General features: G+C 39.7%; 1 protein-coding gene across 1 annotated transcript in view; it reads left to right on the top strand.

The window, feature by feature from the left end:
- gabra2b (gamma-aminobutyric acid type A receptor subunit alpha2b) overlaps nucleotides 1-23,899 on the top strand; it is a gene marked incomplete at its 3' end in the record, with an annotated part of 120,896 nt that overhangs the window by 4,615 nt on the left and 92,382 nt on the right. Inside the window, exon 3 of the mRNA XM_079838528.1 lies at nucleotides 5,234-5,349. Within this exon, the coding sequence (XP_079694654.1) occupies nucleotides 5,234-5,349 (116 nt within the window). The remainder of the gene's footprint in view (nucleotides 1-5,233; nucleotides 5,350-23,899) is intronic.

Raw genomic sequence — 23,899 nt, 5'->3', positions numbered from 1 at the left:
ATATCTAAAATTCCTAAATCAAGGTTGAAGGTGCATTTACTAGATAAGTTAAATGACAGAAGATAGATTTCTTGAAAATAAAATCAAAATGAAGTGAGTTTTTGCTTAAAACAAGCAAAATTGTCTGCCAATGGAGTGGAAAAATAATCTTGTTTCTGATTGAAATCTTGTTTCTGTCCCAAACAGAAATAAGATTATTTTTCTCACCCCATTGGCAGATAATTTTGCTTGTTTACTTGAAAAAAAAATCAAAATGAAGTATGTCATTTTACTCATCTAGTAAATGCACCTTGATTTAAGAATTTTTAGATATTTGGACTGGAAACAAGAAAAAGATTCTAAATAAGAAGAGCATTTTTTGCTGTGTAAAGACAGAAGTAAAGGGATGTAGGCAAATTAGTTGAACAGTTAATGAACAGTTTATTTAATTGCATAGTAGTAAAATACTAATGTTTGCTAATTAATTCCAGTTATTTGTACCTTAAACTTTATGCAAGCAGCTGTTCTGGGTTCTCCAGAGGCCACAGCCAGTGTGATTTTGTAAAAAATAAATAATATAAAAATATTACACGCATGTAATATCACTTTTTTAATAGCCTAATGTTTTTACTCTGCAGTTGTGCAGTTTTAAGGGGGTGTATAGCAATTTTAAAATGTATTTGCCGAAATTAGTAATGATATTTATATACAGGTTTATTTAAAATGGCAACATTTTATGTAAAATTCACATTAAATATCAAAATTTCTCAGTTGAATTCCTGGTAAAAGAATGAATGCTCATAGTTTAGTGGAAGATTGCTGCCATCTACTGGAAAACAAACACTTTTGCTAGTTCTTAATGAATAGTTTGTGCATGAATGTTAGATGCAATTACTCTTGCTATTTGTGTTTAGGCTGTAATGTGGCATAGGTGTAATATTTGTACAGTTTTACTATCATCAGCCTTTAACAAATAAAAAACAATAATAATATCATGAACATAATGATGGGGTAGAATGGACTGGACATCATATAAAACAATAACAACAATAAAAATAAAACATCAATGCATTACAAAAATAAAACAGTACGAGTGTTTCCACAACTTAGACTGATAATGTGAAGTGCTAAACCTTGATACAAGGGGCACCAAGTAAAATCTTGCCTAGGGCAGCAAATTTGTCAGGGCCGGCCCTGGTTCAGTTCTTGCTCTGCAGTAAATCACTGAGCCATTTCAAGTTTTGCTGATGATACTTACTATTCTTTTGTTTTCTGTCTGCAGTAACTATGAGTAAAACATCACTTCATCATTGTGTATCGGACATTGTCACCTTGATGTGGAATGAATGTGAATTGTACTTATTCCATGACTAAAGATTCAATTATTGAAAAAAAATATACGTACACTGTTACACACCTCGGGTCGCTAGCGATTGTTGTTACTGTTAGCGATTATTGTAATTACGAGATTTCAACTTGTAAAAAGCGTTCACGTCCTCGTAGGGCTAAACACTTTGTACAAAAAAATGAATGGAAAAACATTTATAATGAATTAATTGAGGACTACTAAGAAAGTTGATGTACGTTGTTAACATTATTTAACTCTTTACACATGAGCTAATTAACCAATAACACTTTTAATTACAGTGACAATGAATGAAGAACTCACTATTTGTATTGTATTAACTACATTTTATAAACTATTAATGAACTATTTTCAAATGATTTGTAAATACTTAATTACACAATACTAAAGTGCTACCATATTCCCTTCAGGTTTCTTGTGCTTTGCGCTCACCCAGATGCTAGCATTATGACCGGCTTCAAAACCATGTAATTAGCTCATATTAAATACTCTTGATGTATTTCAGGCCTATATAGGGATTAGCTACAAATTTGCCCTATAATGAGGTATCACCCCGTGGCAGAGCGCAGAATTATACATATGGTGATTTGCCAGCTGAGCTACTTTGGAGAGAGCTGTTTTGGACAGAAATCACGTTTACAACAACTTGCACAGGCATGTCCGTTTACAATCTATGGCTCTGTTCCAAAACCTAGTGAGCTTCCTCGCTGCTGCCTACATAGACAACAACTTCATTAGCTCGACAGCTCGACCCCACGATTCATGGAGGATTCCAATAGAGTTTGACATTAGGATGCTTTTTAAACTAAAAATGAGATACTCATATAAAACACAAATATTGGATTAAATAGTCTAATTAGATTTTATTGATACTTTCTAGAATTCAAATATTTAAAGTGTATTAAAGGTGTGTTCACGCCTTGTCGTAACGTAATGACGAGATTTCAACTTGTCTCTTCAACATGTCCTTGTAGAGCTCGTAATTACAACTGGGAATTTTCGGAGAGCTCCTACTTGTACCATGAGAATGCTGTACCACTGTACCACTGAAACTTTACTCTAAATAGAGCTAATAAAACACTAAATCAAAAGTATAACGACAGACAACATCAACAAATAATTATTTTACTAAATAAATGACATGCAGGCAATTTTATTATTTTATCAGTTATTATTTTAACCACTTCATAATAAAACAATGAATAAAAATTAAAATTAAAATATTTGTTTTAATGAATGAATGAATTAATGCCATGTCATAATTATTGTAATTACAAGATGTGTTGTCAACAAATTTACGATAATTATGACATGGCATGAATGCAGCATTATACTGAAAATAAATGGTGTAGGTATTTACTTTTTCACTGTTTCAAAAATAATTACAAAGAAATGGCAATTAATACATTGAATTAAACATGAAGTAAAAAGACCAAAAATTCAATTTTCTTGTAAAATTCCTATAATCTGAAAATATGCCTCAATTGATATATCTATTGCTTTGTTTTCAGTTTGTTGCATTCATCCGTTCATGCATGCAATGCTTTCTTAGAATTTGGCCAAATGTCTCAAAATGCTGACTAGGTGTAGCTCACTAGGCTTTGGAACAGAGAGAGTGCGTTCTTATATTTAAAGGGGTTTGACAGTCAGCTAGCAAATAGATCTGATGCTCATAATGCATGCATGATTGCTTATGCTAATTAAGCCAATTATGCTTAAGTATGTTAATTATATTCTTGAGCAGCGTTGCACATAAACTTCCCTGTATGTAGAACGAACATGTGGAACAGAGAGAAGGATCTTATAACGTCAGAGCGGTGTTGGGGAGTTGCTGTAGCAACACTAACTTTTCCAGAATTATTATAAAAAAAAAATGTTTAAGTCCGTAGTCTGACAAAACACTTTGTGCACAAGCAAACTAAGGCAGTAATCAAAGCAGTCTCCTAGATAGTCCTCTTTCGCGCATTGGGAAGTCTTATTCATTCCAGCAAAACTTCAAAAGTTTGTTTAGTCTTTTCAGTTCAATGAAGTTGTATAAGAATATTGTCATCACATACAAAATTGTCTGGCTGCCTGTCATGTTATATACGGTATGAGTGGCCAGAAGTGATGTCCGGAGGGAATATTTTTTTTTAATGACCCTGCAAGTTCAATTACATATTCATATATATTTTAAAAACGAGAGAAGAACAAAATACTAAACTTAATGAAGCCTTAAGGTATTTATCTGACAAAAATATTTGGCACAAAAATTACAGGTCTTATTTTACTATGCACTTTACTAAAAAAACAAAAAGCTCATATACACTGACTACATAATAAGTTATTAATATTTTGTTGGTTCTCTCTTGTTTTTGCATGTGTTGTGAAAGTACATTTTGACAGCCTGGTCAAAATGTACTGCCAGGACATTATCCAGTAATTTTACAGAAATTTCCATTAACTTGGTTTCCATAAACCACAGCCTAATGCAATGCATAATTCACGGAAAAAAATCCTTCATATTTATACAGTATATTGTGCTCTATTTTTACTGACTTTTTGTACAGTGTTTGTCAGCACAATTTAACATATTTAATTTGATTGATTTATTTTACATTTTTGTTGATTTATAACATACTTTTTTTCCCCTTTTTTTTGTTGCTGCTGTTGTTTAACATTATACCTTTGATTAAGTGTTTAATTATGAAGTGGTTAAAAATCATTACTAACAAAAGTCAAAATTAGCTACATGTCATTAATTAATTAATTAATTAATTAATTAATTTGTTCATTCATTTATTAAAATAAAATAAAATAAAATAAAATAATAAATACATTTTGATTCAGTGTTTTATTATGAATTGGTTGAAAATAATTACTTTGTATATAAATAATAAAATTGTCTGCGTGTTATTTATATTGTTGTTTATTAAGTTAGTAAAATAATAAAAAAAAAAAAAAATTTAATGTTGTCTTTTATTATGCCTTTGATTTAGTGTTTTATTAGCTCTATTTAGTGTGAAGTTTGATTATTTTTCCAAAACAATGTTTTGTTTTGTTTTTCCGCATTCAGCAGAAATTCCGCCCTGCAGCAGATTCTAAAGATTTCATTGGTCATGTCAGTTACAGTGCTGATTGCCTACACCAAACACTGATCCATAACTCTACCCTTCACCATAACCTTAACCAATGCTAGTGTAAATATACTATATATGTAAATAGGTGGGTCACATATTAAAGGGATAGTTCACCCAAAATGAAAATTCTACTAAGCAGATTTCAGCCCATACTGACTACCATAGTACGGAAAAAAAAATATTATGGTAGTCAATGGGGGCGAGATCTGCTTACAAACATTCCTCCAAATATCTTCCTTTGTGTTCAGCAGAACAGAGAAATTTATACAGATTTTGAAACAGCTTGAGGGCGAGTAAAGGATGACAGAATTTTCATTTTTGGGTGAACTATCCCTTTAAGTGATATCCTCATGGTTTTCGTATCAGAAAAAAATACTTATTTTTAAATATACAACCTGATTATTATCTAAAATATATTCCGTCTTTAAATACGTTGTACCGCAACTTGCTACTACTTTAGTCTTACTTGACCATATGCTTTCTTCAAAGCTTCCCAAGCCTGCGTATATGATTTAAAATTGAATTTGAATCCAGTGCAATGATTCTCAGAACATCTTAAACAAGAGCTGTAACTTGCATATGAAACTAGGATTAAAGTCCTAAAAGACGTCAAGAGCATTTAGAAGGTCCGGAAATTCTTACTTTCAGCCTGTCTGTACATTCACCGTCTTCGTTTTTTTCAATCATCTTTGAAGTCTTTCCCATCCTGTTCATGATGAGACTGTTAAGTTCACACATACTCTTGACGTTTTACGCTTTTGTTGTGTAGGTCAGTGTCCGCAGATGCCACAACAGATGCCTTCAAAAACAACATCACACTCTTCACACGCATCCTGGACCGCCTGCTGGACGGCTACGACAACCGGCTGAGACCCGGACTTGGAGGTGAGTTGTAGTAGTGTCTGAATTAAACGTCTTGCTTTTGATATCCAGTTAAAGATGAAAGATGCCATAAGGACCAGATATGAAGGCTGAAATTTTTCTTGCTCTTCTCCAGAGACGAGTTTATCACTACGTCTTGAGCGTAATGGATTTGAACAAAGCTTGGCACTAACTCTTAAGAAATAACCTTAAGTGCATTTGGATCTCGTATATCTCTAGCAGTTTTATCAGTGTAGTTAGTGTGTGTCTGATGTTATGATGATGAAGCCAGGAGAACATTATGGTTCTTACGGTGACAACAGAAGTACATTAGCCCAGATTAAAGAGAGATACCGGGCCCCTGTTTTTATTGATTTGTGTGGTGCTATTATGAAGCAGCTCTCCATTGGCTGACATAAAATAAATCATTTTTCAAATGTTTTGTCACTACGTAAGTGTCACTGACATTTTTCCATTAGCAGATTAGTTTCGCTAACAAAGGCTGTAACGGCATGCAGGATTTGAATGAACCTTATGGATCTGTCTTTCGCTGTATAGTCATCCATCCTTTAATAAGCGTAGAAGGAGCGTGAGCTCACAGTAGTGTCACAGAAAAGAAATGACAATCCTCAGTAGATTCTCCTAGACATTAGTAAAATTAAATCAATACTTTTGCAGAAGCGTGGTTTTTTTTTCTCCTGAGAAAACCCAGCAATCTCACTTTTGCCTGCTCTAGGGTTTTAGAAGATATTTCAACAATGCCTCAAACTGCATTTAGATGTTACCAAAGTCTGCTGTCAAAAGTCAGAGGTCTCAATATGAACTCATCAAATTCATTTCTCCTCAAATTCTTCCAAGTCTAAATGATCTGAGCTACTATCTACCTTCTTGAACAGATACATTTACTACTGGTACAGGGATTCTGATTCATCCCAATGAATCATTTGATTCATTTGTATCACTAGGCTCATTTGAGATGAGTAAAATATGACCCTGGACCACAAAACCAGTCACACGGTATATTTGTGGCAATAGCCAACAATACATTGTATGGGTTAAAATTATTATTTCTTTTTATGCCAAAAAAGTAAAGATAATTTTCCATGAAGATATTTTGTAAATTTCCTACCGTAAATATATATAAAAAATGTATTATCAGTAGTAATATGCATTGATAAGGACTTAATTTGGACAACTTTAAAGGTGATTTTCTCAATATTTAGATTTTTTTGCACCCTCAGATTCCAGATTTTCAAATAGTTGTATATCAGCCAAATATTTTCCTATCCTAACGAACCATACATCAATGGAAACTTATTTACACAAATCGGTTCAAATCCAATTCTGGTGATCACTAAAATATGCATGCCGGTTAGAAATTTCTCCAGGTGTGGTCCAACGTCATAATGACGTAAAGGTGGAAAAAAGTGCCAGATGGCACAGTCGGACGCAAATGCCCCTGACTGCACTGACGAAAGGCATGATGGGAAATGACTTGCTGACGACACATCTTTATGCTCATTGGTTTAATCAACCGTGATGGTTTATTCCCTTTAAAAAAAAAATATTTAAAGACTGACAGTGTGACCTCTGCATGGGATAGATGATTGTTGACATTTCTAAAAAAAATAATAACGTAAACTTTATGTTTTTATTCAAATAAAAATGGATGAAAAAACGTTTTTATAGGGGGAAATTAAATAACTGGGTGTCTTGTTTATAATATTTTTCATATAAAAGCAAAAGAATTTAAAGGGGTCATGAGCTGCATTGTTTTATTATGTTATAATGTTTCCTGGAGTGCACTTATAAAGTTAATATGATTTTTACATCAAAAATGGTCACAATTCATAAATAAATGGATATTTTGTACCCTGATTTTAGTCTCTGATTTGAACGCTCTGTTTGAAGGGGCGTGTCTGCTGTGAGAATTCGGTGTAAACGCCCACTGCTGTAACTGGCTAACATCTTTGCATATGAAATAAGTATTTCATGTGGAAACCTCTCGAACACTTTTACTATGTTTTTACTATTACAGCTGTTGAGATTAACTAATCGTGAAAAGTATTGATTATTGCATTATATTTAGATCTATTGCCATCATATGAAAGGTTGCAGTGATGAGCATTGAGCAGATGACAGACAGTCTGTTGATCGTGTGAATGCAGTGATCTCATCATTGCAACATGATTTCTGCACTCTCACGAATGCTTTCACCATAGCTAACATTGCAAACCCAATGCAAAAACAGTAAGAGCTTCATTGTGCAGTGTAACAGCTTCATTGATTACATAACAGAAGTTTTGGCAAGTGTCCAGATAAACTCACGCTGTGATTGACAGCTCCATCGATTGTAAAGGGAGCGTTCTTTAATGGCTGTGTGTAAATAATGTAATCACAATTGAAATAACAGTTTATTTTCATGCTACTAAGAGAAACAATGTGAAGTTCACTGTTTAGTCACTGGCTTGATTTACTGATGCATAAACAGTTTTGAATGATTTTGAGACAAAGAAAATCTGTCTGAACTTGAATAATTACACATCAGAAATCACTGATTAAAGATCAGGCATTTAGCTGAAAGTATACGTTTTTTTTACGTGTACGTGAGTGTATGCGCACGGGCGAACGCAAAGTCTTGCCAAGTATACTTCTTTTGACTCGTATGCTTACACAGACATTTGACGCATGCAGCGTTTTGAGTTTCTCTCAACATGAGTTACAACCCATGTAAATACTGCAAAAAATGCACAAAAAACATTTGTTTTCAAGTAGAACACGGAATCTCCACAACTCTGCCATCATTATGTTAAGGCCGCCCACCGACTCTATACACGATGTGATTGGCCTGACTAGAGTTTGGTTTTTCCAGCTCGCAAGCCAACGGAGAGTTGCTAGACGCCCTATATTTGCTGCCGCTAGGGTGCGTCTAGATTTCTAGGCTACAAATAATCCACCGTGAAATGTATTACAAACAAATAATGCACTGGCGAGATGTTCACATTGTTGAAAATAAATAAAATAACACATTCCTAGCATTAGGATCTTTTGGAAGGTAATTAAAGATGCAATACGTACGTTTTTGCAGTAAAATATCCCAAAACAACTAGGCCAGTGTTATATATATTTCGTTCTGTTGAGTACTTACAATATCCCAAATGTGTCCAACTATTTGTAATCGTGAGACAATTGTGATTTTAACCAAGGAACCGTGATGTGTGAGGGAGTCGCCTGTCAATGGCGGCATATCAGCGTTACCCTTGGTTTCCGCTTTTACTGTGGTAGAAACCATGGCAACAGACGTGGACAACTGCGTAATGTCTAGAGGCACGCTGTTGTAGTTTCGTTCAAACATTATAGACCATGGCAAGCAGACTTTGGAACAAAATGAGAAATCAAAAGAGGACCTGTATCGACATGGCTTTTTCGAGATGGCGAACAAACTTCGACTTGACAGAGATGCCGTTCATGTGCTTTATTAGACAGGTGAGCAAATCTACATAAATCAAATCAATGTCATGTAGCTCAACACGATGAAATATTAGAATATCTCAGTATGATTTTCTAATGTTGATGTAGTTTACTGCTAGTCTCATACAGCCAACAAACTAACACACAGAATAACATAACTTTCAACAACAATCAAATGCAGTTTAGATAGTGTAGTGAAAAAGCGTTGAGTTTCCTCACAGTTCTAATTTGTCAAATAAACTGACCTGTATGAGTAGTAATTCAGCACTTGCAGGTAGTTCGGTGGAATGAAATGTCCTCATTTCTTTATATCCCCCGGGACCCACGCTTGTGGCGCTGATATCTGCCTCTCATTAGTAATCGCGCCCTACTTCATACCACAGTCATGTTAAAAAACATGACTTCATTCACTCATCCATAAACATTATTTCCCCATAAACATTATTAGATCCATCGGTATGACGACAAGTTCCGTGATTACGCTCATTCACTGCGTCATCAATCTACACCTTTGTTATTGTTTTGAAGAGGTTAGCTACCCCTAGCGGCAAAAAAATACATAATGTAGCTTTAAGGGTGTTAACACGACACCATTTTCAACTGTAAACTTAAAACTTTTTATGCAATTTGGCTGTTAATTTACACAACAATGGCATTTTAGGGGCCTGAAAATGCAAGCTTTTGAAAACGGGTTTCAAAGTGCAAGGTTTTGAAAACGATACCTTTACCGCCTCCATGTAAACAATAAAAACGCGAATCTGTGAAAACCGTGACGTCATGTGCATGCCTATTACATGTTACATGTTCTCGGGGTGTTTTTTGTACTAAAATACAGCCATTTTAGTAATTTTCACAGATTTTTGGATCGTTTTGACAACGTTGTCATCTGTTTTTTAATAAATCGTTGTCGTGTAAACGTATTTAAATTTGGGCTATTGATCCGTTCTCATGTCACTATTCACTAACTCGTCAGTGGGCGGTGCCAAAGATGCAGTAATATAGACGTCACGTCATAATTCCACACTTTGGATTTCTGGCCTTGGTTTCAATAAAAGCTGTTTTTGGAATAACAAAGAAGTATTGAGTTTTGAAACTTACAGGACATTTGTATAGCATAACGAACTCTTAACAGACAAAAGATCAAGTGAAATTTGAATTCTCAGTTCATGACCCCCTTGATTTATACCCAATGTATCACAACAAAGCAATGGCCATCTTGACTGCATTTATTTAGCTCCTCCCCAGACTGAAGGTGCCAAGTACTCTCGTCTATTATTGACATTTGGTATCTCAAATAAGCCAAATAAACCTTATTCAATTTAATCCCTTGATTAGTTTGAATTGCTTGATTTGGTTCACCAAAACGTTTCGTCCAACTAATTAAACTAGACATTTTGAACGCCACTTACTTCTTAGGACTACATGAGAGAGAGGAGACTTCAAGTAGTGTTCAATTACTGCCTTAGGACAAATTTAGCTCCTGTCAAACTACTGAAAAATGTAGTTTAGTTAGTTGCATCAGTAATTTTAGTTTTCTCCAACTTTTCATACCTAAATGAAGCATAGCTGAGAATGCCATCAAATGTCATCAGCTAGGAAAGAGCAACGTCTGAGCAATAAAGCATTCTTCTAAGCAGGTACGGTTCTTCTCGGTTTTGTGTTAGGGCTCAAAGGAAGTTCATGCTGGTCTTAGCATCCAGCTGGTATAAAATGTACCCGCCGTTGACACTTTAGTGATGATACGAGAGCTTGAAAAGACAAAGCAGAATGAATAAGTAATAATATTTCTGCCGTTGAAAGACAAGGAGCATATTTTCAAGATAGAGGACGGAGGAATCCTTTCATCTCTTCACATCCTTTGAACCGGTTTTAACGGCACGGCTGAATGAGCTGTTTATACTCAACACGTGTTGAATCTCAATTCTCTTCTGGTCTTCTCAGCTCTGCTCTCTCGTGTGAAGGAGAGACCTTGAAGTTGTCTTCCATCACTGTTTTTACTGTGTTCTTACTGTTCCTGTGCATTTTATAATATGTACGTACATGATTTACTGCTTTATTTTTCCTGTTTTAGCAGAGTGGGTGTGGCCTTAAAGAAAGTGCGAACTGTATTGAAGTGCTCATTTTAGCCATTTATGGAAATGTTTGTGTGTGTTGGTTTTATCTGTCCTATTTATTGTATTTATTGACTTGTTTTAACTCTTGTTCTTCATCATTTTGTGTGTTTATTAACCTACTGCTGTATACACTGCTAATATAATAATACAATATACTAATAGAAACAGACAATCACTCACTGCTCTTGATTGAATAACTTTAGTGGTTTTAATAAGAATACACTTCTTAATTAAATGCTGCGGTTAAATTATTTGGCAAGGAGATACACATGGCGGAGTGTGTACAGTTCACTCAGGGGAGGAGCTATGCTAATAGGGCTGATTCCATGTCGGTCGTGGGCAGGGCCTATGCAATGTGACGTCACAATGGAGTACTTTCCTGAATGGCTCATTTTGAGATGCTGTTTCAGATTTATGGGGAAAATAACAAATGGAGTGGACGGATTTTTACCACAAAAGGGTGTTTTTTCACACGCACTGCAGATACGTAAATATGTTCAAAAACAATATAAAAGTCAATTTTGCATAAAAGGTCATCTATAAGGCAGCCATCAATTGTGGAAGAGAGGATTGGAGGATGGATCATGGTTTTTGAGGGAATTTGAATAAGGTTATTGTAGCGCTGCTTGAACACACTGAAACTCTGTCCTCAATACTGCCCTACAAAGGCAAAAATGACTTTAACGATTTTTAGTTGTCCAGCCAAATTAATTATAGGTAGGACACTGGATATCATGTCAATTAGATGTGTTAGTAATGAAAATGATCTACATAAAAAAAAATATTGAGCTCAAACTTGACTTTTGACCCCTATTTTGAAGTTACTGTACTCTGCCTTTGCATTGTCTGCACAAAGTGAGAAGTCTCACCAAGGCAAATGTCAGCAACTTCCACATTATCGATATTTGGTTGCTGTTCACCATTTACAAAATCATTATAGTAACACCTGTATAAAATCCAGTGACCATGGCATTTATTTTGGATGATTTAAAATTGTTTTTTTTATATGGAATAGTTGTATAGCCTATTCATTGGATAGCTGCCTATTTATGCTATACGCTACTAGCAAATGAAGTAGATTGCTATCTATCTAATTTGTTAGTCTAATGCATCTTTTGTGTTACATAATTTCTTACCTTGACCCTGATGACTGCATTTTAAAGCCATCTCAACCATCCTTAAACGCTATTAGTAAAAACAACCACTCAACTATTTGTTTTACCTACACTTTTATTCAGGTATCATGTGTGTCAGAAGTGCTTCAGTGACAGATGTATGACACAGGCTGCACTGTAATATAAACGCTGCAAACTTTAATGGACAGTAAAACAAAAGCAGAACACCGTAACTCCAAGCTGACACAGTAACTTCCACACAGCGGCTAACCAGTAGCAGAGTATCCAAACTCAATTTATGCGTTCTAAAACAAAGGCAAAGAGCTGGTGTTATGGTGTTCTGCCTTGGTTTCTCCTGGGCTTTTGGAAGGTACTGTTAAAACAACTAATTTTATCGATAAAACAATGGAATTGAATCAAGATACTTATCCACATGATAAAGGAGGGCTTGAATGTCGCAAAAATATTAATAACTCATTTTCCACCAAAAAGGAAGTTACTGCCTTTTACCTTATAGGGCAGAATAGATAACCGGTTTTATTTCTCTTAACCATATTTATTTGCACATTTTGCACATACGCTTTAATAAACACCTTTTTGGACTCCAACATCGCTCCTGTGTTTAAATCTCGGTGCGATTCTCCTTGTGACCGCCCGGGTCCCTATCACATCTCGGCTCGGTTTTAACCAATGAACTTTGACCCCAAGTCAAATGAATGACCCCAGCTCATTTATCCTGATATCAAGAACGGGGTCTGGGTTGTTAATGGACCGAGTGAACCGTATTGCATCATTAGTAAGATGCGCCTGCTAGAGGTCATTCTTTCATGGTCAAAGATCCGTTTGTAGGTTTCTACCAGCATCCTGTCAACATTTCATCAAAAAATCAATGATCAAATCAATGACTTTAGCTAATTACTGTAGCTAGTCACATGTTTTGCAAACCTCAGGGTTTCTCGGGAAATTTTGATAGCATCTCTCTCTGTAGTACTCTTGGAGCAACAGTCATTCCAACTCTTTTTGTTTTTTCCAAATTTCTTGCCTATTTGAGTCTTGAAATTGGTTAAATTATTTTGCTAAATTAAATTAATGGAAAAACTAATGTTAACAAATGAGACCTTATTGTAAATTGTTTCCAAAATATGTATGATTGTTAGTTCATGTTAAGTAATATACTGTTAACAAATGTTAACAAATAGAACCTTAAAGTGTTACAAAAAAAAAAGTCATATCAAAATAATGTTGTGATATGATGTCTTTTTTTTAAACTACTACTTTTTAAACACTGATGTCCACTGATATATTTCTGTTAATCCAGTGAATCGTGTTCTTTTTTGTAATTTTGTATTTATTTTTTTGTCCACCTTTCCGCCCATCTGTTCACAGCACCAAGACTCAGGGGAAAACAGTCAGAGCGGTCGATATAGGCTACTCATCATTCCTCAGGCCAAACTCCCACAAACCCCCATTCCTCCATCAATACTGCAGTCAGTCAATCTACCTCCGGTTGACTGAATGTGTCAGTAAATCTGAATGTGTTGTCATCCCATTCATGTTTATGGCTGATTAACTTTTGTGAGCGAATCAAAGAGCATCTCTGGCGGTGTGTAGAGTTTAACACTGCTGGAATGAGGATATAATGACCTGATAAATAGAACATTTAGAAGAAGCATAAACCAGACTTGGATAATCATATTGTCCTCAAGAGGCTATTGATTTATTTCAAGGTGAATTCATGATGTTGTTATTGCCATTGCGGGCTTTTCATCCATGTTGTTAGAATGTTTGTTCTGATTATAGGTTTATAAAGATTGAAAAGCAGTTGGTAGTCTTTTTCACTTTATGCTGCAAACAAACACAGAGAGCATCACAGAATCAAACTGATTCATTCACTGTGATCAAAAAACATTTAGGCTCCGTTCCAAAAACTAGTGCGCTGCTTACATATTGGTGTTATAATTTTACAGTTGTTTTGTTAAAAATATAAATTATAATATATTTATAAATCATTATATAAATATATTAAACTATAAATATATGTATAATTATAATTTTTATGTATTTTAGATATTATTGCAATAGTAATATATTCTGTATTAGTTTAATTTAAAAATATTTTATTATAATAATAATAATAATAAAATATAAATTTTTATCAAATACTCTTTTTTACTTGACTGTAAAATAGTATTATTGCAATAGTAATATATATATATATATATATATATATATATATATATATATATATATATATATATATATGTGTGTGTGTGTGTGTGTGTGTGTGTGTGTGTGTGTGTGTGTGTGTGTGTGTGTGTGTGTGTGTGTGTGCGTGTGCGTGTGCGTGTGCGTGTGCGTGTGTGTGTGTGTGTGTGTGTGTTGATTTAATCAAATAAATGTATTTTTTATGAAATAATAATGAATAATAATACAATCTTTATTATTAGTATTTTTGTATTTCTCAATGAGAACATTGGTTGAGAGCAAACCAATGAGAATGCGGGAAAATGATGACAATACATAACAACAGAGCATAGGCACCAAAGCTGCTGTGGATCTGCTTTTTTTACTGTATATATGCTTTCTTATAGTATCACATTGTTAGCTTAGCAGCATGCTAACACCAATGTGTGTGTGTGAGAGAGAGAGAGAGAGAGAGAGAGAGAGAGAGAGAGAGAGAGAGAGAGAGAGAGAGAGAGAGATTGAGATTTTAAAACACCTTTATTACAATTAACAAACCATTCAATCAACATACAAATTCAAGCATCAATCACTTAAAAAAATAAATAAATAATAATAATTCTTAAATAAGAAAAAATAATTCATCATAAACAATTTCACACAATATACCTTTACAACACCAAATTAATTCAAACTTTAAAAGATCATCCATTGCTTTATAATAATTAAAATCTATCAAGATTCTAGATTTCATTGAATTCCAAAACACAGCTTCTAAGCTACTACATACACCTTGATCAACTTTCGCCTTCCTCGTACTGTAAATGGCCATTTTTGCCTGTCCTAATACAAAATTAAACAACTGACACTGATACTTGCGGCTCTGGGAATATTTGAAATCACAAATAAAAGTCTTCATTGAAAAACACTCATTAAAACATTTAAAAATGTTGTTTAAAACAATATATAAAGGCTTTAACCTTAAACACTGCATGAATGCATGAAAGACGTTCCCTTTGTATACAGAAAGGACAACTCTGATCAGTGTCAGGATTAATTACAGAAACAAAAGCGTTTACAGCAATAGCCCCATATAACAATCTCCATTGCAAATCCCCAATTCTCTTAGACAATGGTGACTTATACAATACTCTCCACTCAGGTTGTTCCCCTTCTTCTAATTGAAGTACTTTACGCCATGGGGTATCAATTCTTTTATCCAAAGCCTTCTTATTAAACACTTTGACACACATTTTATAACACTCCTTTCCAGATGCACAATCAATGGCTATTACAATCAACTCTTTAACTTTAAAAAAAATGCCCTCACAATCGCCCAACAAGGGAGTTAAAATCAAACTGGGAAATGGATCACTACAATCAGGGTTAATAGATCCTGAAGAATAATCTGTTAACAGTTTCAACTCATTTTCAGAAAGGGCTGACCTCCATTTATCAAGTACTCTGGCAATCAAATGGGTAGATCTCACCCCCAGCTGTCCAGTCATTGAATGCACATCTTTAAAATCCGCTCCTGTTATCCGTAGTGCATGTCCAATAGTTTGAATTCCAGAGTTGATAAGATTCTCTTGAATCACCGAGTAACCCAGTTCATTGGACAGGTCCAAGCGTGAGCCAAAAATTAATGGCTCTTGCAGCAACCAATACAAGGAATTTACAGTCCTTCTCTTTGGTACTTCAAACAAAGCCCAAACTTAAAACAGATTCCGATAAAAAACAGGAAACTTGGAGAGTTTTAACTTTTGCAGATCCATCCAAAATAAGGCTTTATCCAGCCCCAGTCCTTCAAACTCTCTCAATATAGAGAAAGCTATGATCCTCCAGTTTGCATTCTCTGAGTCTTTTAAAAGTCTTTGTATAAACTGAATTCGAAAAGCTGCTATTCGACTCTGCAAATGTATTAATCCATGACCTCCTTCATCTTTAGAAAGGTACAGTACATGTTTTGGCACCCAATGCAGCTTATCCCAGAAAAAGTCTATTAAGATTGACTGAATCTTTCTTAAAAAGTCTGCTGGGGGGTCTACACAAATCAAATGATGCCAGAGAGTGGAGGCAATCAAATTGTTAATAATCAATATTCGCCCCTTGTAAGACATTTTCGGAAGTAAAAACTTCCACTTATTTAAGCGCCCTTTTACTTTTTCAATAACATCTTCGAAATTTTTCTTAACAACATTCTCCTTTCCCAAAAACACTCCCAAATATTTAAAACCATCCCTGGTCCAATTCAGACCAGCTGGAAGACTGGGCTCTCCATATAACCAACTCCCAACACTTATGGCTTCACTTTTTTGCCAGTTCACTTTTGCAGATGAAACACTTTTAAACTCTTTCAATATTCGCAACATCATGTTCACATCATTTTGATCTTTAATTAATACCACCACATCATCAGCGTAAGCTGATAATTTCACAGTATAGGTGGAATTTGGCATAGCAACACCTGACATCTCTGTTCTCAATTTAATTAAAAGAGGTTCTAAGGCTAACGTATACAGCATGCCAGATAGTGCACAGCCTTGTCTAACCCCTCTTAAAACCTTAAAAGGAGAGCATAAGTCATCATTTATTTTCAACATACTCTCAACGTCACGATACAAAACTTTAATCATTGATATAAAATTAGAACTAAAACCAAAATCTTCAAAAACTTTCCACAAGTAACTGTGTTCGACTCTATCGAAAGCTTTTTCTTGGTCAATTGAAATTAAACCAAACTCTGAAAAAATCTTACCATTTTCCAAAATATCTCTTATAAAAGAAATGTTATCAAAGATTTTCCTACCAGGCACACAATATGTCTGATCTAAATGAATAATTTGATCTAAAACATCTCCTAATCTATTCGCCAAGGCTTTCGAAAGTATTTTATAGTCACTACATAACAAACTCACAGGCCTCCAATTCTTTATCTCACTTAAATCTCCCTTTTTCGGAAGTAAAGTAATGATTGCTCTACGACAACTTTTTGGCAACTGTCCTTCAATTAAACTTTGACTAAGAACTTCTAGTAGGTCTGGACCTACCTCTGCCCAAAACACTTTATAAAAATCTATTGAAATACCATCAATTCCGGGCGTTTTTCCGTTTTCCATACTTTTAAGAGCCCTCTCCAGTTCCTCCAACGACAGTGCTTTATTAATTCCAAAATTTGCCTCTTCAGATACCTGCGGCATATTTTCAAGAAAAACATTATTTGGGCCTTGTGTACCCAACAATTCACTCTTATATAAATCCTCATAAAACTTTCCTGCTCTCTTCCTAATCTCTAAAGGATTGAGCAAAAGGACTCCCACTTCTGAGCGCAGAGCATGAATAAATCTATTTTGCCCATTTTTCCTCTCCAAATTAAAAAAGAATTTTGAAGGAGCATCCATAGATTCAATACTCTGAAAACGTGATCTAATTATTGCACCCTGTGTAGTTAACTCTAACAATTCATTCAAAGAAGCTTTCTTTTTTTTAAAAGACTCTAAATGAGTTCCATTTTTAGTCAACTCAAAGAGTTCTTGAAGTTTGACTAAATCTTCTTCCAACTTTTTAATAGACACAATTTTATCTTGAGTGACATTGAGAGTATATTGTTTACAGAGTTGTTGAATTTGGGCTTTTACAAACTCCCACCATTGCTGTAAAGTTTGGAAAGAAGACTTCATGGACTGTGCATTAGCCCAAAAAAACTTAAAAACATCAATAAAATGTTTATCACATAACAATGTATTATTAAAATGCCAGTATGCGCTTTTTGGTTTTATACAATCAACAAACATCTCACATTTTACCAAACTGTGATCGGAAAATCCAACTGGACATATTAAACAATCTTTAAAAAAATTCAATTGATGCTTGAAACCGTCTCGGTTACGTATGTAACCCTCGTTCCCTGAAGGAGGGAACGGAGACGTACGTCGGAACTGACCGACGAATTGGGATCTGATCTCAGAGACCAATCTACTTCGAGTGTATTAAAAACGAGCCAATGGAGATTGGCATGCGATCCACACATTCCACGCACCGCCCCGCAGCGCGGGTATAAATAAGGAAGTGGAATGCTTGATCATTGCCTTTTTCTGCTGAGGAGCCGAACTAGTGACTCGGCCCCCTAACGGAAGCACAGCACCTGGCGACGGGACGTACGTCTCCGTTCCCTCCTTCAGGGAACGAGGGTTACATACGTAACCGAGACGTTCCCTTTCAGTCGGTCACGTTCGACGTACGTCGGAACTGACCGACGAATTGGGATCCCTACCAAAACGCCAGGGCGCTGGCCCTTCCAGCGTCCTGCTTGAGCGCACTGGACCGTCTTAGATGGTACGGAAGTCAGGGCTCCAAGCAGGGAGGTCAGTCACTGCTGTTTCTGCAAGACCCACTCAGTATGACTATTGGATAACGCTGGGAAAGCGTGCCCGTCTCGGGAGATGGTACGCTGCGGAGCCACGTCCTTCAGTAGAAGGCTAGGTGGCAGAATACACATAAGGACTAACCTGGCAGGGTAGTGCAACATATGGCAGTCTCTGGGGTGGTTCCAGCCTGGTCCCAGGGGGGAAAGAACACGCCCAGAGACGACAGAGCGGGCTCTGTCAAGGGAAAGACACGGGGCTAGCCGAGTAGGGTAGCTGGTACCGTGGAAGAATACACATATGGGGTAGCCGTGAGGGGACCGCTACATATGGAACCCAGCCTACACACACGTTTCACAAGCATACGGGTGCAGGCCTGGCGTCAGACGGCCGCAACGTCTGGCACCGCAGGGGTGACGGAGGAGCTCGACAGGGTTAGCCGTTTCCGGGGAACACAACTGGAGAAAAATAGACGCACGTATCCGGCCCAGAGGGCGGGAGTGGCGTTGCAAGCCGACACTTAGAACGGGCACTTAGCGCTACTGGCCACCGGGGGTTGAGGATAAGGGAAGGTACCGGCTCTACACGGAGGCTATAGAATCTAGCGAACGTGTTAGGTGTCGCCCAGCCCGCAGCTCTACATATATCTGTCAGTGAGGCGCCTTGAGCCAGAGCCCAGGAAGAAGCAACACTCCTTGTTGAGTGTGCTCGCAACCCGAACGGGCAAGGCACGTCTTGGGACTGGTAAGCCAAGACGATAGCATCCACTATCCAGTGGGCTAACCTCTGCTTGGAGACAGCCTTTCCCTTCTGCTGGCCTCCGTAACAGACGAAGAGTTGCTCTGAGGTCCGAAAGCTTTGAGTCCGGTCGACGTAAGCGCGGAGAGCGCGGACGGGACATAACAAAGCCTGGGCTGGGTCTGCCTCCTCCGAAGGCAGCGCTTGCAGGTTCACTACCTGGTCCCGGAAGGGAGTGGTAGGAACCTTGGGCACGTATCCAGGCCAGGGTCTCAGGACAACGTGAGAGTTGGCCGGCCCGAATCCTAGGCACGATTCGTTGACCGAAAGTGCATGCAGGTCCCCTACCCTCTTGATGGAGGCCAATGCCGTCAGGAGCACTGTCTTCATTGACAGGATTTTAAGCTCCACAGACTGCAAAGGCTCAAAGGGAGGGCTCTGAAGTGCTCTGAGCACTAGAGCTAAGTCCCAAGAGGGTAACGAGTTTGGACGAGGAGGATTTAGCCTCCTCGCACCTCTGAGGAACCTGACGATTAAGTCGTGCTTTCCTACGGACTTACCTTCGACTGCGTCGTGATACGCCGCTATTGCTGCGACGTACACTTTGAGGGTGGAGGGAGACAGCCTTCGCTCCAGCCCATCTTGCAGGAAAGAAAGCACGACACTAACCGAACACCTTCGGGGGTCTTCCCGGTGGGAAGAACACCATTCAACGAACAGGTTCCACTTCAAGCGTAGAGGCGCCTCGTAGAGGGGGCTCTAGCAGAAGAGATGGTGTCCACCACTGCCTGTGGTAGACCACCTAGAACCTCCGCGTCCCGTCCAGGGACCAGACATGGAGTTTCCAGAGGTCTGGACGCGGGTGCCATAGAGTGCCCCGTCCCTGAGAAAGAAGGTCCCTCCTCAGGGGGATCGGCCAAGGAGGGGCTGTCGCGAGGAGAGTTAGTTCTGGGAACCAGGTCCGGTTGGGCCAGTAGGGCGCAACTAACAAGACCTGCTCCTCGTCCTCCCTGACCTTGCACAGGGTCTGTGCAAGAAGGCTCACTGGGGGAAACGCATATTTGCGCAGGTCCCGGGGCCAGCTGTGCGCCAGTGCATCGGTGCCGAGGGTGCCCCCGGCCAGGGAATAGTACCACTGGCAATGGGTCGAGTCCGGAGAGGCAAACAGGTCTACCTGTGCGGCTCCGAAGAGGTCCCATATCAGCTGGACCGCCTGGGGATGGAGTCGCCACTCCCCCGGAGGTGTCGACTGGCGAGAGAGCTCGTCGGCTGTCTGGTTCAGCGCACCTGGGATGTGAATGGCACGAAGCGACCTCAGATGCTTCTGACTCCAAAGGAGGAGGTGGCGGGCGAGTTGGAACATGCAACGGGAGCGTAGACCACCCTGAAGGTTGATGTACGCAACGGCCGCAGTGCTGTCCGTACGGACCAGTACATGCTTGCCACGTAGCGGCCCCTTGAGGCGGCGCAGTGCCAAGTGTACCGCTAACAACTCGAGGCAATTGATATGCCAATGCAATTGAGGTCCCGTCCACAGACCTGAAACTGCATGCCCGTTGTACGTGGCCCCCCAGCCCGTGGAGGAGGCTTCCGTGAAGAGCACAGCATGCCTGGACACTTGTTCTAAGGGCACCCCGGCCCGGAGAAACGAAGCGTCGGACCATGGGCTGAAAGTTTGGCGGCAGTAAGGAGTCACTGGGACCCGGTACTGGCCGCTCTGCCACGCCCACCTCGGGACTCGGCCATGGAGCCAGTGTTGAAGTGGTCTCATATGAAGCAATCCGAGCGGCGTTACCGCGGCTGCAGATGCCATATGCCCCAGGAGCCTCTGAAAAAAATTTCAGTGGGACCGCCGTCCTGTTCTTGAACGAATTCAAGCAGTTCAACACCGACCGGACCCACTCTTCCGTGAGGCGCGCAGTCTGGCTGACCGAATCCAGCTCCATACCGAGATAAGAGATCCTCTGTGCGGGACAGAGTTTGCTCTTCTCTCGGTTGACCCGAAGGCCCAACAGGCTGAGGTGACTGAGCACCATGTCCCTGTGTTTGCACAACTGCTCCCGAGACTGGGCGAGTATAAGCCAGTCGTCGAGATAGTTGAGGACGCGAACGCCGCGTTCTCTGAGCGGAACAATGGCTGCCTCTGCGACTTTCATGAAGACGCGAGGCGACAGGGACAGCCCGAAGGGCAGGACTTTGTACTGATATGCCTTCCCCTCGAACGCAAAACGTAGGAACGTCTGTGTCGAGGAAGGATAGAGACATGAAAGTACGCATCCTTCAGGTCGATCGCTGCGAACCAATCTTGGGGACGAATGCATTCGAAGATGCGTTTCTGCGTTAGCATCCGGAACGGGAGCTTGTGCAGGGCCCGATTCAGGATACGCAGGTCCAAGATTGGCTTTTGCCAGCGGCAGAGTATTGACACCAGTCAGGGCCCCCGGTCCTCCTCCGGGGGGGTGAGGGAGGGGTGCGGACACCAACTCCCTCGGAGCAGCTCCTGTTCTCCCTGGGCTGCCCATCTCAGGGCCGCTTGCCCTTACGCTTGCTTGTAGACTAGCAAGCCCTGAGTGGGTTGGGTGCCTCCCTTACGTCCGGCACCCTGCCTCCCAGATGGAGGCTGCTGCCTGGGTTTCGCAGGGGCAGAGGCGGACGCAGGGGGGGGCGCCCTCGGCGACAAGCAGGCAGAGGTGCTGCGAATTAGGATTTTTTTTTTTTTTAAACCACCTCTGTCTGCTTCTAGGCCATCGAGAACTGCTGGGCAAAGTACTCGACGGCGTCGCCGAAGAGGTCAGCCTGACAGACAGGGGCGTTAAGGAACCGAACTTAGTCGGACTCACGCATATCTGCCAGGTTTAGCCCCAGGTTCCTGGACCACTAGTGTGGACATCGCCTGACCCAGGGAGCGTGCAGTGACTTCCGTCGCCCAGAGAGCGAGGTCCACCTGCATAACCCCTGGGTCGGGACTACCCTCGTACATGCAGGACAGAGGGTAGTGAGAGAGGGAAAAATTTATACAGATTTCGGCCCTTTTGGTGTTCCATATTTTGACACCAAATAGTTCCATACTGCTAATTTTTCCAATGCCCATCCGGGAAAAAAGGCACGGGGTAGGCAAGGCGATTTAAGCGTTGCACTACGCCTCAGCCACCCGGGAAAGCATGGCTGCCAACTCTGAATCTGATTCAGCAAAAGCACACACCATTATAGTGGGAAACTCAGCATCATCATTTCCAGTGCATAACAGCCCTCTCTCCGATGCAGCAATTGACATCTGTCCTCTGCCAGAGCCACAAATGAAACATTAGGTCTCCTTGTTTTAAAAGGACCAGCAATCCCATCTCTAAGCTACCAGCAGGCATGTGAAACAGTGAACGTGGCCGTCAAACTCGACGGCACACGGTGCGCTGAACGCTCAAGCCCTATGAAAAGGCAAGACGAACACCGCACCGACGTGGTCATGTTCTCATGAGAGAACATGAACCACCCACGAACAAAGTCTCGGCATGCTCATGATGCGATAGAGGAGTGGGGGCCCGAAGAGATGTACCCGGCGGGGATGCCCCACTGTAATCCTCAGGTCCACCAAAGCTTATTAGCTAAAGTAGTCCTTTTCTGATGCACCAGAAAAGAAACTAGATCAGGGAATAAGGAAAGGGACTCAACCCCATTTGAGGTTTCATAGTCTGGACCGCGCATCTAAAGAGTGCCGAGTGACGCGCTGGGTTGCCGTGGCAACCCCCGCTGTCAGCCGGCGCTCGACGGCACACGGCGCGCTGAACGCTCGAGCCCTTACGAGAAAGGTGAGACGAACAACGCGCCGACGTGACCATGCTCTCCTGAGAGAGCATGGATCACCCACGAACGCAATCACACATGTTTATTTGTGAGAGAGATCGTGGCCGTCAAATGAGGACAGGAAACAACCGCATCCAGAAACACACGGTTTGAATGACATCTTGAAAAAGACGCAGGGTCAAACCGTGTTGCTCTTTTAGAAAAGGAAAACCGCTCTTTCAGTGCTGAAGCACTCAGGGAGATGACCGCAGCTCACGCAGTTCAGATAGTGCAAGCCTGCGTGAGCACTCAGAAATGGAAACGCCCAGCCAACCAACAAAACCAGCTCTTTATCTCCTCTGAAGCGGCCACCCGCTGAAAAGCGCCGTCACACCCGCACTGGAACAGCAATCCTTCTCACGAGACTCGAATAACACTCTTCATAGACACAGCAATGACGCTGTTCGGCTCCGAAAAAAAAGGCAATGATCAAGCATTCCACTTCCTTATTTATACCCGCGCTGCGGGGCGGTGCGTGGAATGCGTGGATCGCATGCCAATCTCCATTGGCTCGTTTTTAATACACTCAAAGTAGATTGGTCTCTGAGATCAGATCCCAATTCGTCGGTCAGTTCCGACGTACGTCGAACGTGACCGACTGAAAGGAACATAAAATCGGTCTAGTCTTGCCAATGATAAATTATTTTCATATGCATGTACCCAAGTATATTGTCTTTGTGTATTATGAACATTTCTCCATATATCAATAATATCATGGGATTTCATTAATTGAATTAATCTCTTACGTGACTGC

This window comes from Gobio gobio (genome assembly GCF_949357685.1).
Source record: "Gobio gobio genome assembly, chromosome: 16".
Classification (NCBI taxonomy): domain Eukaryota; kingdom Metazoa; phylum Chordata; class Actinopteri; order Cypriniformes; family Gobionidae; genus Gobio; species Gobio gobio.
This window is presented reverse-complemented; position numbering and strand designations above follow the sequence as displayed.